The 20,603-nt window shown below is 33.2% G+C and overlaps 1 protein-coding gene across 1 annotated transcript; it reads left to right on the forward strand.

Annotated features, from left to right (window-relative positions):
* Positions 1-3,236: 3,236 nt before the first annotated feature.
* Positions 3,237-20,247, forward strand: LOC123554463 (uncharacterized). Its single transcript, XM_053547093.1, has 3 exons — positions 3,237-3,517; positions 5,420-8,046; positions 15,405-20,247. Exons 2-3 carry the CDS (start codon positions 5,491-5,493, stop codon positions 17,973-17,975), a joined length of 5,127 nt encoding a protein of 1,708 aa, XP_053403068.1. The 5' UTR covers positions 3,237-3,517; positions 5,420-5,490; the 3' UTR covers positions 17,976-20,247.
* Positions 20,248-20,603: the final 356 nt, after the last annotated feature.

The following is a 20,603-nucleotide window of genomic DNA, read 5'->3' on the forward strand; positions in this document are numbered from 1 at the left end:
ATACTTCAGATTATAAAAAAATACTTTTAAGAAAAATATGTCATGAATACTTTCAATACTTAAATATATTTATTACATTTTCCTACTAGTCTATCAAAAAATACATCTCAAATCCCTGCAAAAATCACACATGTTTTTGACCAAAAAAGAATATCACAGATGGATTTCAGTTACATCGAAATATTACATATAATTTATCACACAAACCAGATGACGAGCAATAATTTAACTGTCATAAGCATTTAAGAAATGCCTCTTAACTTCTTTCATAAACGTCGTGTGATTACCTGTGGGCTGCATTGATTCAGGTAGTGAATTTCATGTTAAAATGTTCATTTAGTAAAATGTCGTGGTTGCTGCAGAGTCAACGGAAGGAACAAAAAAAAAATGAAATTAATTCTCCTTGTACAATAACTGTGATCATGATTTAGTCTCAGCTGTTTGAATCTACCCTCAATTTTTAACATCCCAAGTTTATGAAATAAAAGAACCAGTGTTCGTATAAGTGTATGTACGTGATAAGTTTTAACGTGATTTTGGACATCGTCTGTACTTTATATCATGTGGAAATTGTAGCCCTACTGTACATGAGACTTTACATGTAAATATTTCAAAAAATAAAAATAACTAGTGTCACATTGTGAAATCTCCTGATAGTGTACACGCTTTGGTTACCCTTGATATTCAGGTGGTTTAGCAACCTTATTTCACTAAGAACCTGTCAAAAAAAGCAAAACCCTCCGAAAAATGAAATGACATTGATTAAAACATGATAAAATCTGTAAAAAGAGCCAATCGAAGCAAAGGATGCAAGCAAGAAGAATAATAGCAGACTCGGTTTGATCGAGTCTGTTCATAAGAGGTAATGAAATATGCAACACCTCTCACGCCCCCTAACATCGGCTTAAGCAGAACTCTATTACACATATGTTGAATTGACTCCATGACCCCAAAGGACCAGAAAATATAACAACACTGAATTCAAGGACGGGGAGACTTTTTACTGCTCTTCACTGGTGCGTGTTGTATGCCTATAAATATTCATGATACGCTATAAATATAAACTCATTACTGCAGTAACATACCGAAGAATATTCCTCCGGCCAATAATCGATAGCGGTCAGATTTTCTATATAGAAATAAGAAGGGCATGTACACATTTTACTTAATAACAAAATTACTAAAAATAAGAAACCTTAGGTGCAAAAATATTACCAAAGTTCAACATTTGATTCATCACATGTTATTTTTAAATAAAATTTTATCTTTATTTTTGATTCGTTCCTAACATAATATTTAATGCCATCATTTCGTCATTTTTCCCTTCTATTTTCCATATAAAATGTGTAAAAATCTCATGCATGCTTTTCTTAAAAGCAATTTTTTGTATAAAACCATTGATATGAAAGCTTAGGTGCAAGTCATTTCCTACTCTCATTGAAATTATCTTTTGATTGATATTTATTTCATTTTTGTGATTCGTTCTCAGACGGTTTATTTCCACTAATTTGGAAGAAAAATTAACTTCAGCGCGAAGTTGTTGTAGTGTCATATGCAGACGATATTATTCTGCCGCGTGAACATGCGGTATTGTGATAAAAAGTAATGATTTAATCAATTTAGTTAATTTGTGTTTTAATGTTTTTTTCGTGTAAGTTTTATTTAATGTAATTTTACTTCGAGAGTAATTCATTTTGTGTTAATATCACAAATTAACAACATACGAAATTCAATTAAATAATGTAATGAATATTTCAGTTCTAAAAAGAAAGAGATGCCCATTTCTTCTTATGTTGTTGTTTTCACCGTATTTCATATACATTTAAATATCAGTTTCAATTATGCCAATTATGTCAATTAAACATTAAAACAGAAAGTTTTTCTATCGGCCCTTGGATCACAAATGCAAACTGTCGGTATTTGTTCTACTCAGTTAGAGTACAGAAAGGTAAAACAGAACGAAGTCTTTCAGTTGTGTCATCAAATAGCACATACATTAATAAATTTTAGTAAATAAATACAAGGTCCGCCTTGATCAAATTAAAGGTGGAAAACATGTCCGGAGTATTTTTGTGTACAAGAATGTTTTTGCAGTGTAAATAAACTATCTGCATTTAAAACAGAATTGATTTTTACTTCAGGTTTAAACTTAATAATTATTTTTGTTTTCGTGAAAATTTTACCTGGTTTCATGATCTTTTCAGTAATCATAAAAGTCGTCGTGATTAACTTACTTTCATCATTTATTGTAGATAATTTTACATGAACCCCATTTGTATACTGTAATCTTATTGAATGATAGTTTATAGAAGTAATAAAATGTTGTATGCATCACGCGTAAATCATTTTTTATTGGACCTGTAATAAAACCTTGCTAATTACCTCTAAATAAGGAGCGTTAAAACAACACAGACGTTTACAACACTGATAAGGCTATAACTGCGTTATGAATTACAGGTATTTCTTTTTTTTTTTAGTAATTGCAAGATATAATTATCATGCCATTTTAATCTTTTGCATATTTTTTATTTTGCAAACAGTTTTCATATATTAGTGAAACATGTGTAGTTATATTAAAATGAGTAATGTCTGCTTCAATACGGCAAAATACCTGTACCACGCTGATTGCCACTATTTTTTTTTATTTTACAAACATACCATAATTTTCGATTCATTAAATTTCCTATTTTGCCAATATGTTAAGAATTACTGAATTGATATACGTATAATATTCAAACATTTCAGAGTAAAAAATTCAAAGCCTACAACTGTTTAAAAAAAAAAAAAAAAAAAAAAAAAAAAACAACAACAACTTATACATGTATTTTTGTGACTTAAAAATGGATGTGACATTAAAGAAGCACACTGTTCGTACCAGAAAACGGTCATTTCTATGTGTGATGCTAATGAATTGCCAGTAAATGATATCAAACAGAAATTGGATGAATTAGGTATTAAAATAAAACTTAGAAAAAAGGAACAATAAATACACAAAATGTGTATTAGAAAATATGATTTTTATTAGAAAATATAGTTTTTATTACTTATAGATATGTTATACTGGGTATAAAAATTTAATTTAATTATTATGAAATAGCAAGTCTATAATGCTATGATTCAGAAAATTACATATTAAATGTTCTTTTGGTAAAAATGACATGTTTTATTTCTAATGAAAAATCCCTTTGTAACTCAAGTGACATTTCTTTAAGCTTGTTTAATTATCTTATGGAAAACCTTCTCTTTTATAACACTTGATATTGAAATAAACATCCAGGTGACAATACCCGGAGGCAATAAATATCGACATCGCAATACTGGTCACCTGTTACCAATACCATATAGCTGTTGTCTCCCCTGATATCGATTTTCTGCAATATCGGTCATGAGGTCAAATCTTCCTCATGCATATTTCATTGTATGTTGATTTTATACGAGATATACAATGTAAAACGTATATTAGACGTACATTTCTAGTTTACAACGCTGAAAGTGTACATAGGCTTTTTATCATAAGGTATGTACATTTCTTTTCATTATTACTTTTAGGTCTATTTTAAACTGTATAGACAAATAAACTTCATGAATGTTAGATTATAATAAATTACAATCTAGCAAAACACATAGACCGAAATATATACATGAACTAAACAGGCTAAAATTTGAAGGATCTTATTAAATCTGAAATGCATTAACTGTATATATAAGTAAATTTTGTTGCCAGTTGCCAGGCTGTTGAAATACTAACATCGCATTTTTTTCAGGTTATTTTAACACAAAAATAAGTCAATACTGATTGTTTTTACAAAACAAAAAGTGTAGGGAGATTTCTTTAAATCACTGTAGCATCACAACATTTAAGTTAAGTGCAACAAATAGGAAGTGTTGAATACATGTGATATGTTAATTATGTTAATGTTATTAAACAATTAATGCAGTGCCAAAGTTTGAAGTGCAGTATACATGTGGATATAGTAAAGTTCAATGTCTTACCGGAAATAATAAGATGTTACATGAAAATGATTATGATCGGCGTTTATTTTTCTAATTTTATCAGTTAAATTTATAAAAAATACTTCATATTCATCTCATCGACAATCATCGACAAATTAGTTTGATTAGATCTAAATCAAATACACAAAATCAGACACATTTTAGGATACAAATCAAAACTTTCATTCGCAATTTCTAGTCGAAAGTCAAAATCCTAAATTTTTATAGAACCAATCAAACTTTCCGAAAACAAGTAGCAGACTTTTATCGAATGACTTGCAGATTATTAGCCAAAACTACGACCCGAAGATTCAAGGACTGAGGGCCAACTGTTTTGACTATTGACTGTTACATATATGTTAAGTATATGCCTCTCTCTACCTTTTGCTAACCCTTCCACCTCCACCTATTTTCACCATATCCCATTTTTGATATTTCTATATAATCGAGATGGGCCTTTCCTGATTGATGATGCGTGGCTCTAGCTGCGTATAGTGTAATTCAATGCTTCGAAAGAGTCTACGGTTTCTGTATAACACACACGTAACATAGATGTAGCATCTCCTGCAATTTGTAATGAAAGTAGGACATGACTGTGTATCATCTTTGCATTGCCGCAAGCAGAGAACATTGTATTGCGGTCACCCTAGCTATGAATCAACACCTTGATTGGAGATTAAACATACTATTCGCTTTAATCTTTTTGTGGCTAACGAACTATGATAAGGGTGGCTTACCCGTTTAGAATTTTCAAGGACCATTTCAAGATGTATTGATTTTAAATATATTGAAAAAGATAGAAACTTTTAGCGAAAACAATGAAGTGTTATACAACTTTGCATTATGTAGCTCTTGGGACCAAGTAATTGGCATATCAGGAGAAACATAAAAGCCCTGCATCTAAGATGCATGACGCTGTGGCTCCGATGTTACATGCATAATGCCAGAAGGATAGTCACGCCCGTTCGGGCTATACATTTTTCACTTCTTGACAGAGTGTAAAAACAGGTGTCGTGGAAAGAAAGATCAATAAATATTGACATAAATCCTAGGTTTAAGTTTTAAGAAGTTTTCACGGTAAAAAAGTGACCCTGAAATGTGGCAACGTGGACCGTATAGGTCATTAGTGCAACGGCTCTTAATTCGAGGAAATTAATTTCAGTTGTTTACTTTAACTGATTAAACACAAGCCATCTTAAAAATTAATTAAGAGCATTTATCCGAAATTAGAGGTTTCATTTTCGAAATGTTAACAATCTAAATATGTAAAATGTATGAAACTGAAAGCTAAGTATAAGCGGAAATGCGAGAGAGACTGATTTCCTTCATTCCTCACACACACTTTTAATACATGATACGTGCTTGGTTAGTCAAAAGTTGCTTAAACATGTCTCACTAAATTGAAATCTATTTTGCATCTTTTCAGGTGTCCTGAACATGGGGAAAAAATCAAAGGAACTGAACAGGGCGCATACGTTAAATCAAAACGAGTAAATAATGGGAAACCTGAAGTGGCTGTGCTTGATCATTTTTCATTCAGTAGCAGGAACACCACCACAAGAATGTCCATGCAAGCTTCACGATAAGGAACTTACGGCCGACTGTTCGGCATTGGGGCTCACAAGCATTTCAGAAATTTTGAGTTGTGTGCCAAAATATATTAGAACACTTATCTTGAGCTATAACAAAATAAGTTCTATTCCTCCGGAAATACTTACACCCTGGGAAGGTCTACGGGAGTTAAATTTGGATCATAACACTATTGAGCATTTACAAAATGATTCCTTCGGTGGTTTGTCAAAGCTGGAATATTTGTCTTTAAGTTATAACTTACTCAGACACAAGGATTCTTTCGCAGACGATGTGTTTGAACCGCTTCGTAATCTCCGGCGTCTGTATCTGCAAGGCAACTGTAATGTTCATACGTCTGTCTGTCTGTACCCGGACAAAGCTCTCTCGGCTGCTACCACTCTGGAATACCTTAGCATAGATGGTATACCCAATCATGAGTTTGGTAAAGGGTTTTCAAAGCTAAACAATCTGAATTCATTATATTTAAGTGACGATAATGGTTACTGTCATATACCAGTTCTCACAGAAAATACATTTGATGTATTCAAACACACGCCTATTTCAAATTTACAACTTGCGTCATGTGAAATAACAAAGCTAGCGCCTAACACCTTTCGTTCTTTGCACAACCTAACGTCCTTGATAATTACGAGAAACAAGAAGCTCTGCGCTGACAGTATTGAAAATGCAACTGTTGGATTAAATGAAACAAACATTCAAACTATAAGATTCAATTATTGGTGTACACCCCCACCGTTCTATCCAATACTAGCAGAAGACAATTTCAAAGGTCTTACAAACACATCACTCAGAATTCTGGATTTAGGATGGAATAATATTATTTACGTCGATCCTAGTGTTGTTGAAAACCTTCCAACGTCACTAGAATATTTATCATTGAAGGAAAATGATATCGGGAACGCTGAATTTCTCCTGAAATTATCAAGATTTGATAACTTGAACACGTTTGACGGAAGTTTTCAAAATCATTTTCAAGCAGAAATAAAAACAGTAGAAAGGGCTAGAAGAGAAACAGCTGTCGGTGGATTGTACCGAAACATCATAAAATTACAGTCGACAATAAAAGCACCGCACAAAAACTACACAGATGATGACAATCGCATACAGTTACCAAGAAACCTTCAAACGTTATACATGAATAATATACATCTGGGATATCCTGTCCCTTTAGTGATATTTGCATCGAATAAATTAAGGTATCTCAATGCTTCTAGTTGCATGTTATGGGCATTTTTCGGGCCTTGGTATGGCCTTAAAGATCTTCAAGTTTTGGACATCTCGAACAATAAATTTAGTTTTTTCCATCAGAAGTCTCTAATTGACATGGGGAATCTTACATCCCTATTTCTTCAACACACTGAGATTGGTAAATCCCTTTACCGAGATATCAATGGTGTTACATTTTCGAGCTTGAGAAAACTAAGAGTGTTAGATCTCAGTAATAGCATCATTAAAGATTTACCATACAATATATTTAAAAATCAGATTAATTTAAGATATCTTTCGTTAAGGGATAATTCACTTAAGAATGTTAGCTTCATGTTAAAGTCGATGACTAAGCTACGCCACCTGGATTTGTCTGATAACGAAATAGGGTTCGTTTCTGAACAGAACATGGCTTTCCTAGACCGAATTGCAACTAATCGGAAGATAGACTTTGATTTATCTGGGAATAATCTTAATTGTAAATGCAACAATCAAGTCTTTGTTCACTGGCTGGTGACAACTAAGGTTAACATTATTCATAAAGACAAACTTTATTGTTTATACATAAACGAGACTTTAGTTAGTTTATCGAGACTTGAATTTATACGAGAGCAACTAAAATATGAATGTACGTCATGGATTGTAATGACGTCATGTGTGATAGGATGTATAGGCTTCTTGTTAGTGCTCTCTCTCGTGGCATTGCTTTACTATAAACGGTGGCAACTGCGTTACCTTTGGTACATAGGCAGGGTAAAAATCGACCCCTACCATCATCCTCACGATCAACAACATATACTTCTAAAAATAGACGCTTACATTTCTTATGAGCAGCACTACGACTTCACAGATGACGTCTCTCTGCATCAAGTGATAACCGATAAATTATACCCATTTTTTGAAGAAAGGGGATATACTTTAAATATACGCGAGGAGTTTGACGGTAATGAGAAGTTATATCATGTCATCCCACAAGCTGTAAGAAAGAGCCGCAAAGTTATTGTATTTCTAACACCCTCGTATTGCGAAGATTACTGGAATACATTTGAATTTAACATAGCTGCATATGAGGGTATTTACACGAAGCGAAATGTTATAATACCAGTTTTGCTTGGTGACGTATCTGAGAAACATTTGATGCCAGAGATACGTTCTTTCATACGCTCAAAAATCAAATCAAACGAGGTGCTCCGCTTTCCTTCGTCTGAAAATGATATCGCTGCATTTAATGAACAGCTAGAAAATATGATAAGAAATAGATTATAAATGTAAATAAAACGAATGATAGATAAGTTCCGACTAATGACGGCGCCGACGAATCATGATGTTAATGATGTTTTTGCCGACAAAAATGTCATGGACGAACTCTCTGACGTAGAAGGGATATATCAAGAAAAATAAATCTGGCGCTAAGTATCTATTCCATTAACAAAATTGCCATTCTTGTCACACCTCTGCGCGTAAAAAAAGGTTTTCAATCAAAAAGAATTATTAAAACTTGACTTGTCGTCAGCTTTAACATAAAAAGCAGCGGACTCAGAGAGTTATCTAATTATGAAAAATACAAAAAAGCAGCTGTTTGGAACACTTTTTGATCAGACTTTTTCTGTTCAGACTTATCGATTTAACATTGTGACTGATTCTGTAAACGAACGAGTCTTGTCACCTTATAGTTTTTCGAGAAAATTGTTCTATGCAGTGTATAACCGATTTGGAGTGTTTATGTATTTCAACATGGTTCTGACAATTATTATTTCGATTTTAATATGTCTATTATACAAAACGTTGGATGAAACAGGGATGCTAAGGAAGCACATGATGACTTCAAGAATGCGGCGAAGAGGTTACACGTCTCGCAGAGTAAAGTAGCAGTGTGTAGACGTCTGGTCTAAATGATACATACATGTATAAGCAAAATGTAATGAAGATTTAAGAAACCAAAGTTATTTATTATATATTCATGAAACTTCCCTGTAAAGAAAAAAAATACTTTACAAAACAATAACAGTCAAGGTTTTACCACTAGCGTTGTTTACGTCATGTACCGAAAAATTGTGTGACATGACTTTTAAAACGTTGTTCCCGAGAAATTGGTAGGTGGGGGCTAGTGAGTGGATCTAAGAAGATATTAAAGTGTAAATGCTCAAAAGAGCTAAGCTAATAAATGTTGTTATGTACATTTTTCAATACTGATGATTCATTGCTTACTGTAAAGCCTGTCTTAGTTTTGAGACATCATGTATTTACATTCTATGGTTTTCCGGAAGGTTCCATCACAAATACTGATAAACAGAGTGTTAACATTGTTTCAACGTCTGTGATATTCTGGAATTTTCCAGAATCTTCTTTTATTCTTGGTGATGATAGTGCTGGAACCTTTCGTGATGCTTTAAATCCCAGAACCTAAGTAAGATCTTAATGAAAAACTTTCATATATTTCATTGTAACAAAATACTAACATTTAACATTTGATGGTGTGGATGTTACAGCTAGTTAACATTTCCAAGGTATCTTAATTGTTACTTTTCAAAATAAATTTTGTTATTGTAATTTTGTTATTGTAAAACGTTGTTGGTTGTTGTTGTTGTTTTTATTATTATTATTATTACTATTATTACCTTTAGTGTTTTATGCAACAAGCAATTGTTACTCTTAGATGTAGCAATGTCTTCTTAATTCAAGGAAGTTACATCAACATTATTGGCAGAGTAGTCATAATTGTTGTTACTTTATGCGTTTGTCGTGTCCTAGGTGTATACATTAAAATTATTTATGAAGTATTGAACGTAGCGTTATTTTGTGTATTATCGCCGTAAAACGTACTTGTGCCAGTGGCGTCACAAAAGTATTTATTCTACTGAAACCAAAAGAAAATTCTAATTGGTAAGAATTCTGGTTTTTTTAGTAGAAAATAATGACGAATTAAGGTGTCAAAAATAGCATCACGTACTGTCCTAAAAGTTTCCTTATGTAGTAACAATTAAAGTACACCCTGGTCCTGTAGTAGGTTACTAGTATAGTACATTGACCTACATTGCTGTATTCGGCTCAGGTGAATTTTGCCAGGTTGGATCCCAAGGGGTGTTTTCTCATTTTGAAAAGCCTGGTTTCTTCATAGTGCTGGTGCTTAAGTTGTGATCCGGCCTTGAAAAATACGCAAGAGCGGATGCAATACTGTTGATAAAGGTACTTTTTAATGTTCCTCTTATTGTATACCTCCACCTCTTTCTATTGTCATATCAGATAAAATTGATAATAATTGAAACCAATAAAAGTAAAAACTCATTATAAACGGTAAAATGTTTTTGGGTATCAAACGGAGACACGCACACAATCATTACAATATTTTGACTTTATATTAGATATCCCGTTTAAAGCAAGCATTCCCGCCATCATAAAAGTATGTAATTATCAAAAGAAAACGCAAAGAATCATATACGCTGCTTTTAATTTTATGTTAAAAACAAATGAAGTAACTGTCCATTTAGAATTTATGCATAATTTCATCCGTGCAGTCTGATCATGATCTGCACTGTCCGCCATTCAGTTAGTATCTTTTTGGTAAGCACCCCTTTTAACAGTTAATGGTACTGTCCAAATTGAAAGATGGACGAGTTCATTATAGAAATTTAGTAAGATAAGGGTTAGAAGTGTCAGTTACACGTAAAGCAAAAATCTTTCATTCACCGGGAGAACGGAACACCCGTTTAATTTGAAACAGAATATATCAAGTCATAAGGTCTTTACCATGAAGGTAGTGTAAAAAGTAATTTTCGTTAAATTTTGAAGTCCGGAAACGCATCAATTTTTGCTATTGTGTGCAAGTTTATTTTGAATTTTAATACAATTATATTGATGGACAATGGCTATTTCTTATTTATTCATAACGAAAGCTACGTACTAGACCTTGACATTTATTTCGAATAACATCTGTGAAACAGTGTCTTTTTTTATTATCATTTTTATTTATCATTATGCATAGTTTAAAGCCATTTTTACAAATTTTGACTTACTTAAAAATTTAGAAATACGTTTACATTCATGTATCTAGCTTACTGAATGTTGACATAAAACTAAGTCTTTCCTAAAATTTAGAATTTAATGAACATTTTTACAGTGAGGCTGATATAAATCAGTTTTTTCAATCGTCTTATCAAAACTAAGGGACATTTTACTTCTGATGTAGAAATAAGTCGAATGTACTGATTTTTAGACACGTTTTTAAACGTTTTAACTTTTACGGGGATTCCCATGGGAGATTGCTAGTTCTTTAATATTTGCAAGATACGTAATAAAATTAGCTTTGTAAACGCAGAAAACGATGATTTATTACTTGAACTAAACATTTCAAAGTATTTTGCCTTTCATAAACTCGGATCGATTTTTTTTTCAATCTGAAAATATCGCTCACATAGGATTCCTAGGGAAAGTGTTTTTTCCCGTTGGAAGTTTTGTCTTTGAAAGACAATATCTCAAAATAACATTGAAAATATTTGATTGATATACGAAAGCTATGGTTTTTCGCGTAATAACTTATTTCAACTTAAAGCGTTTTTGCTAAATACCGTTCATGACAAATACAAATCAAGTGACTGTTTGGTGTAACGTGAAGTAGATTTCATAATACTCAAAGTATAAGTTACGTAGTTAATTTTATAGTTATAGGTTTATTTGGCAAACATGTCCATTTCATAGTAATTTATACAATACACACATTTTCAATAATTAAAAAGATATATTACCCTGCATTTAAAAATAAATAAAATAGATAAGACTTGTAATTTAAACATCACAGAAACAATCACAGAATAATAAAATCCTATTTCTTATCTCTGCTTTAAAATAACCAACAGTGAAAATCAAAAGTACTTTATCAGTATATTTTGAAAAGAAATTCAAAGAAGGCTTAGCGACTTAATTCCAATGGGGTCCTTCACACTACTAAAGAAAAAAAAGGGGAAATGATCAGAACTATATTCAAAGCAACTAAAACACTTTCCTAAATCTATAATACTTCAGATTATAAAAGAATACTTTTAAGAAAAATATGTTATGAATACTTTCAATACTTAAATATATTTATTACATTTCCCTACTAGTCTATCAAAAAATACACCTGCAAAAATCACACATGTTTTTGACCAAAAAAGAATATCACAGATGGATTTCAGTTATATCAAAATATTACATATAATTTATCACACAAACCAGATGACGAGCAATAATTTAACTGTCATAAGCATTTAAAAAATGCCTCTTAACTTCTTTCATAAACGTAGTGTGATTACCTATGGGCTGCATTGATTCAGGTAGTGAATTTCATGTTAAAATGTTCATTTAGTAAAATGTCGTGGCTGCTGCAGAGTCAACGGAAGGAACAAAGAAAAAAATGAAATTAATTCTCCTTGTACAATAATTGTGATCATGATTTAGTCTCAGCTGTTTGAATCTACCCTCAATTTTTAACATCCCAAGTTTATGAAATAAAAGAACCAGTGTTCGTATAAGTGCATGTACGTGATAAGTTTTAACGTGATTTTGGACATCGTCTTTACTTTATATCATGTGAAAATTGTAGCCCTACTGTACATGAGACTTTACCTGTAAGTACTTCAAAAAATAAAAATAACTAGTGTCAAATTGTGAAATATCCTAATAGTGTGCACGCTTTGGTTACCCTTGATATTCAGGTGGTTTAGCAACCTTAATGACATCTTATTTCACTGAAAACCTCTCAGTCCCTAATAAAGCATACCCCTCCGAAAAATGAAATGACCTTTATTAAAGCATAATAAAATCTGTAAGAAGATCCTATGGAAGCAAAGAATGCAATCAAGAAGAATAATAGCAGACTCGGTTTGATAGAGTCTGTTCATGAGAGGTAATGAAATGTGCAACATCTCTCACGCCCCCTTGCACCGGCTTAAGCGGAACTCTATTACACATATGTTGAATTGACTCCGTGATCCCAAAGGACCAGAAAATATAACAACACTGAATCCAAGGACATGGACACTTTTTACTGCTCTTCACTGATGCGTGTCGTATGCCTATACATATTCATGATACGCTATAAATATAAACTCATTAGTCGAGTAACATATTTCATTGTATGTTGCTTTCATACCAGATATGAAACGTATATTAAACGTACATTTCTTATACCGCTATATGTGTTTACAACGCTGAAAGTGTACAAAGGCTTTTTATCATAAGGTATGTACATTTCTTTTCATTATTACTGTTAGGTATATTTTAAACTGTATAAACAAAAAATAACATATATATACTGAATGTTAGAATAATAAATTACCATCCAAATACTTCATCCTAGCGAAACACATAGGCCGAAATAATACATAAAATAAGTATCTTAGTAAATGCATTAATTGTATATACATGTACATGTATAAGGAAACTTTGTTGCCAGTTGCCAGGCTGTTTAAAAAATAACATCGCATTTTTTCAGGTTATTTTAACACAAAAATAAGTCAATACTGACTGTTTTTACATAAAAAATCAATTAAAGTGTAGGGAGATTTCTTTAAATCAGGGGACAAAGACGCAAGTTTAGATATCATTTCTAAATGTATGGACTGCTTTAAGGTGTTTAATTGTAGCATCATAACATTTAAGTTTAGTGCAACAAATAGGAAGTGATGAATGTTGCTACATGTGATATGTTATTGTTATTAAACAATTAATGCAGATGTGCAGAATACATGCGGATATAAGTAAAGTTCAATGTCTTACCAGAAATGATAAGATGTTACATGAAAATGATAATGCTCGGTGTTTATTTTTCTAGCCTTTATCAGTCAGTTGAATTTATAAAGAAAACACTTAATATTCATCTCATCGACAATCAGCGACAAATTATTTCAATTAGATCTAAATTATATACACATAATCAGACACATTTAAGGACAAAAATCAGAACTTTCATACCGTAATTTCTAGTCAAAAGATAAAATCCTAAATTTTCATAGAACCAATCAAACTTTCCGAAAATAAAGTAGCAGACATTTATCGAATGACTTTCAGATCAATAGCAAAAAGTGCGGCCCGAGGATCCGAGAACAGAGGGTCAATAGTTTTGATTGCTGACTGTACATATATGTTATATATATGCCTCTCCCACCTTTTGCTAACCCTTCCACCTTCACACATTTTCCCAGTTTTGATATTTTTATACGAGTATAATTGAATTTTTTTTACTGATCGATATTTGAAGCAGTGCATGTGCGGCTGTGGCCCGATGTGCAACTCAATGCTTCGAAAGAGTCTACGGCTTCTGTATAACACACACGTACGGCTCAGATGTAACATGGATGTCACATCACCTGTAATAAGTAATGAAAGTTGGACATGATTGTGTACCATTTTTGCATTCCCACAAGTAAGGAATATTGTAAGAAATGGGTACAGGGGATGGTGGTGGGGGTCACCCTAGCTATGAACCAACACCTTGATTGGACATTAAACATACTATTCGATTTTATCTGTTTGTAGATATTCGGACCTTGATCAGAGTGTCTTACCTATTCAGAATTTCAAAGGACCATTTCAAAATGTATTGATTTCCAAATATATTGAAAAAGATAAAACTTTTAACAAAAACATTTTTTTCCATGAAGCGTTATACAACATAGCATTATGTAGCTATTGAGGCCAAGTACTCGGCATATCAGGAGAAACATGAACGTATCTTCATGCCTGGACCTGTGGTTTCGATGTTACATGTATAATGCCTGAAGGTTTATAAAGCCCGTTAAAGCTCTACAGTTTTCTCTTCTTAAAAGAGTGTGTCACAAAAATGGAGGAAAGAAATATTTGACAAATATAGATTTGAGCTTCAAAATAAAATTTCCATTGTAAAAAGTGACCTTAAAATGTATCAACGTGGACAGTATAGGTCGTTAGAGCAACAGCTCTTAATTCGGGGAATTTCAGTAGTCTACTTAAACTGATTAAACACAAGCCATCTGTAAAATTAATTGAGAGTATTTATCCGAAATCAGAGGTTTCATTTTCGAAATGTTCACTGTCTAAATATGTAAAATGTATGAAACTGAAAGCTAAGTATAAGCGGAAACGCCTGAGAGGCTGATTTACTTAATTCGTTACACACATGCACTTTTAATACATGTCACGTTTACCACTTCGCCCGCCCGCTTAGCTCAGTAGGCAGAGCGTTGGTCTACTGATCGCAGAGTCGATCCTCGGGTGGGGCGTATGTTCTCCGTGACGATTTGATAAAAGACATTGTGTCTGAAATTATTCGTCCTCAACCTCTGATAATTCATGTGGGGAAGTTGACAGCTACTTGCAGAGAACAGGTTTGTACTGGTACAGAATCCAGGAACACTGGTTAGGTTAACTGCCCGCCGTTATATGACTGAAATACTGTTGAAAAACAGCGTTAAACCCAAAACAAACAAACAAAACAAACGTTTACCATTTCTGACATGCCCTGGAAAAGGTTTGTTAATCAAACGTTGTTAAAACATGTCTCACTAAATTGAAATTAATTTTGCATCTTTTCAGGTGTCCTGATCATTGGGAAAAAATCAAAGGAACTGAACAGGACACATACGTTAAATTAAAACTAGCAAATGATGGAAAACCTGAAGTGGCTGTGCTTGATCATTTTTCATTCAGTAGCAGGAACTACACCACAAGAATGTTCATGCAAACTTCATGAAAAGGAACTTATTGCTGATTGTTCGGCATTAGGACTCGCAAGCATTTCAGAAATTTTGAGTTGTATGCCGAAACATATTAGGAAACTTATCTTGAGCTATAACAAAATAAGTTCTATTCCTCCGGAAATACTCACACATTTGGAAGGTCTACGGATGTTAAATTTGGATCATAACACTATTGAGCATTTACAAAATGATTCCTTCGGTGGTTTGTCAAAGCTGGAATATTTGTCGTTAAGTTATAACTTACTCAAACACAATGATTCTTACGCAGACGATGTGTTTAAACCGCTTCGTAATCTCCGGCGTCTGTATCTGCAAGGCAACTGTGATGTTCATACGTCTGTCTGTCTGTACCCGGACAAAGCTCTCTCGGCTGCTACGACACTGGAATACCTAAGCATAGATGGTATACCAAATCAAGAGTTTGGTGCAGGGTTTGCAAAGCTGAAAAATCTTAATTCATTATATTTAAGTGGTGATAATGGTTACTGTCATATACCAGTTCTCACAGAAAATACATTTAATTCTTTTAGACACACGCCTATTTCAAATTTACAACTTGAGTCATGTGAAATAACAAAGCTAGCGCCTAACACCTTTCGTTCTTTGCACAACCTAACGTCTTTGATTATTACGGGAAACAAAAAGCTCTGCGTTGACAGTCTGGAGAATGCAACTGTTGGATTAAATGAAACAAACATTCAAACTATAAGATTCAATAAATGGTGTAGGCGCCCCCCATTCTTTACGATTCTTGCAGAAAACAATTTCAAAGGTCTTACAAACACCTCACTCAGAGTTCTGGATTTAGGGTGGAATTATATTTATTATATCGATCCTAGCGCAATTGAAAACCTTCCAAAGTCACTAGAATATTTCTCATTGAAGGAAAATAGTATCGGGAACGCTGAGTTTCTCAAAAAAATATCACGATTTGATAATTTGAACACTCTTGACGTAAGTTTTCAAAGTCATTTTCAAGCGGCAATGAAAACCAATAAAAGGGCTAGGAGAGAAACAGGGGTCAGTGGATTGTACCGAAATATCATTGAATTGCAGTCGACAATAAAAGCACCAAACAAAAACTACACAGGTGGTGACAACCGCCTGCAGTTACCAAGAAACCTTCAAACGTTATACATGAATAATATACATCTGGGATATCCCGTCCCTTCAGCGACATTTGCACCAAATAAATTAAGGTATCTCAATGGCTCTAATTGCATGTTATGGGCATTTTTGGGGCCTTCGTATGGTCTTACAGATCTTCAAGTTTTGGACATCTCGCACAATAAATTTAGTTTTTTCCATCCGAAGTCTCTAATTGACTTGGGGAATCTTACATCCCTTTTTCTTCAACACACTGAGATTGGTAAATCTCTTTACCGAGATATCAATGGTGTTACATTTTCGAGCTTGAGAAAACTAAGAGTGTTAGATCTCAGAAGTAGCATCATTAAAGATTTACCATACAATATATTTAAAAATCAGATTAACTTAAGATATCTTTCGTTAGGGGATAATTCACTTAAGAATGTTAGCTTCATGTTAAAGTCAATGACTAAACTACGCCACCTAGATTTGTCAGATAATGATATAGGGTTCATTTCTGAACAGAACATGGCTTTTCTAGACCAAATGGCAACCAATCGAAAGATAGACCTGTATTTATCTGGAAATAATCTTAATTGTATGTGCAGAAATCAAGTTTTCGTCACCTGGCTTGCGACAACTAAGGTTAACATTATTCAAAAAGACAAACTCCATTGTCTCTACATAAACATGACTTTAGTTAGTTTAACGGAACTTGAATTTATACGAGAGCAACTAAAGTATGAATGTACGTCTTGGATTGTGATGACGTCATGTGTGATAGGATTCATATGCTTGTTGCTGGTGCTATCTCTTGTGGCATTAATCTACTATAGACGATGGCAACTCCGTTACCTTTGGTATATTGGCAGGGTAAAGATCGATCCGTACCACCATCCGCAAGATCAAGAACAAGTACTTCTTAAAATTGACGCTTACATTTCTTATGAACAGCACTATGACTTAACAGATGACGTCTCTCTGCATCAAGTGATAACCGAAAAATTATACCCATTTTTTGATGAAAGGGGATATACTTTAAATATACGCGAGGAGTTTGACGGTACCGAGAAGTTATATCATGTCATTCCACAGGCTGTAAGAAAGAGCCGCAAAGTTATTGTATTTCTAACACCCTCGTATTGCGAAGATTACTGGAATACATTTGAATTTAACATAGCTGCATATGAGGGTATTTACACGAAGCGAAATGTTATAATACCAGTTTTGCTTGGTGACGTATCTGAGAAACATTTGACGCCAGAGATACGTTCTTTCATACGCTCAAAAATCAAATCAAACGAGGTGCTCCGCTTTCCTTCGTCTGAAAATGATATCGCTGCATTTAATGAACAGGTAGAAAATGTGATAAGAAATAGATGATAAGTGTAAATAAAATGAATGATAGATAAGTTTCCGAAAATGACGGCGCCGACGAGTCATGAAGTTTATGAAAATGGACGAACTCTCTGATGTAGAAGGGATATATCAATTAAATCTAGTTCTATATATCCATTTTATTAACAAAATTGCAAATCAACTGTGAGCGTAAGAAAGATTTTCAGTCATAAATAATTATTAAAACTTGACTAGCCTGTTATTTCAAAAATAGTGTTATCTTATTGTGAAAAATGATAAAATTTGGGCAGTTCGGACCAGTTTTGACGTAGCCCAAGTGAATTGTTCTGCATTGTGTATAATCGATTTGGAGTGCTTAAACATTACAATATGGTTCTGCCATTATTATTATTATTTCTGTTTAAATATGTCTTTTATGCAAAGAGATGAAGGAAATATGGAAGCAAATGAATAACGTTAAGAAGAAGACTGACCTAAGCGAGTGACCTAAACAAGTAGTTTTTATACAGCGAAGAGGTTGCACGCCTCGCGGAGTGATGTAGGAGTGAAATCTAAAGAAGACTGAAAACCATGGTTATTTTTTATATATTCAATAACCCTCCCTGTAAAGAAAAAAAAAACGAAAAAAATACTTTCCAGAACAATAATGGACAATGTTTTACTGCAAGCGCTTACGTCATGTAACGAATGTAAAATGACTTGTAAAACCTTGTTGCCGAGAAATTACGGGGGATAAGGGGGGTCGAAGGAAACATTAAAGTACAAATGCTCAAAAGGGCTGTGCAAATAAATGTTATTATGTGCATTTTTCAGTATTTATATCATTGCCTACTGAAAGCCTGTCTTAATTTTGAGACATTATATGGTTTTTCAGACGGTTCCGTCACAACTTCTGATATATAAGGTGTTAACAATGTTTAGAATTCTATGTTATTCTTGATTATTTCCAGAATCTTCTATTTATCCTTGGTGATACATGACAGTGCTAGAACCTTCCATGGTGCTTTAAATAGAAGCTGTCTCAGAACTGGGCAGCATCTAAGACGGATCTTAATAATAAAATCCTTTATTTCCTAGTAACAAAATATTACCAGTTTGGACATTTAACCTTTACATAACGATTGTTGATAAAAAATATCTTTAAAGAGAGGACTTATAATCTTTGGATATTTTGAATTCTGTGTGAGAAATTTTGAAAAAAATTCTGATAAAAATTTGACCAGCACTATTCTTGTATATTATAATTGGATTTTACAGCTAGTTAACATTTTCAATGTATCTTATTTGTTGCTTTTCAAAATAAATTTTGTCTTTGTAATACGTTGCCGGTTATTGTTGTTGTTGTTGTTGTTTAAGCAATTGTTACTCGTAGACGTAACAATGTCTTCTTAATTCAAAGAAGTTACATCAACATTATTAGCAGAGTAGTCATATTTGTTGTTTCTTTATGCTTTCACTGTGTCCTAGGTACATTGAAAGAATTTAAATATATATTCAACACATTTATTTGTGTACTATGGCGGAAAAACGTATCTGCGTCGGTGACGTCACAAAAGTACACCGTCGGTAAAATGACTCAATGAAGACAACCAGCGTCACGAGGACTAGGGTTTTGACGGTGGCGTACGTATAATATCAATTGCCTTTAAGTTTAAAAATATATCTATTTTGTTGATACCAAAAGAAAATATTTATTTTAAGTATAAAAAAATGACGAACTAAACTGTCAAATATAACATCACTGTCCAAAAAGTTCTCTTATGTAGTAACACTAAAATTCCACCCCGGTGCTGTAGTGGGTTAATTAAAAGGACAGTCCCTTGACCAACACTGTTGTATTCAGCCCAGGCTGAATCTTTAGGGGCGTTTTCTCACTTTGCAAAGCCTGGATTCTTCAAGGTTCTGGTGCTTAAGTGATCCGGCATTGAAAAATGCGCAAGACCCCATGCATCACTGTTGATTAAGATACTGTTGTAATGTTACTCTTATTGTATACGTCCACCTAGTTCTGTAGTCATATCAGCAAAAAATGAAAACAAATGAAACAAATAAGACTAAAAACTTAAGTTTATGTTAAAAACAAAGTAACTGTCCATTCAGAACTTATGCATAACTTCATTGTTAGAAAAAGCACTATTTTCAATATTGCACATCATTTCATACAGTTAGAGCCGTAAAGAGAGTTAATAATAAACAATCAATGATATCGTCTGCTATTTTATATCAATATTGAAACTATTTGCAAATTTATGAGAACTTGAACAATTAGATAAAATAGAATAAAAGGGATAAAAAATATAATATGTTGTCGACATTTTTGGTTGTTATACTTTGATATATTCCAAATTCCTCTTTTAAAAGGAAATTGTGTGAATTATTCAATTATTTTTTGTTGTTATACCAATTTCACGTACTACTAATGGGTTATGGTAGTGGACCCGTAATTAAAATCGCAAATTTCCGTACGATTTCGTCTTTCTTCGGCATTCTTCGGTAGTAAATATAATTCTCACGAGCACTGGTTTCCGAAACAATCGGAGAATGCCGAAGTCACATATGGAGGAAAACGTAATCAAACGGTATTCTAATACGCTAATGTGCCCTATTTCGCACCCCCCCCCCCCCCGGCCCTATTTTGCCCATTACCATTTC

This window comes from Mercenaria mercenaria, chromosome 7 (assembly GCF_021730395.1).
Source record: "Mercenaria mercenaria strain notata chromosome 7, MADL_Memer_1, whole genome shotgun sequence".
Taxonomy (NCBI): domain Eukaryota; kingdom Metazoa; phylum Mollusca; class Bivalvia; order Venerida; family Veneridae; genus Mercenaria; species Mercenaria mercenaria.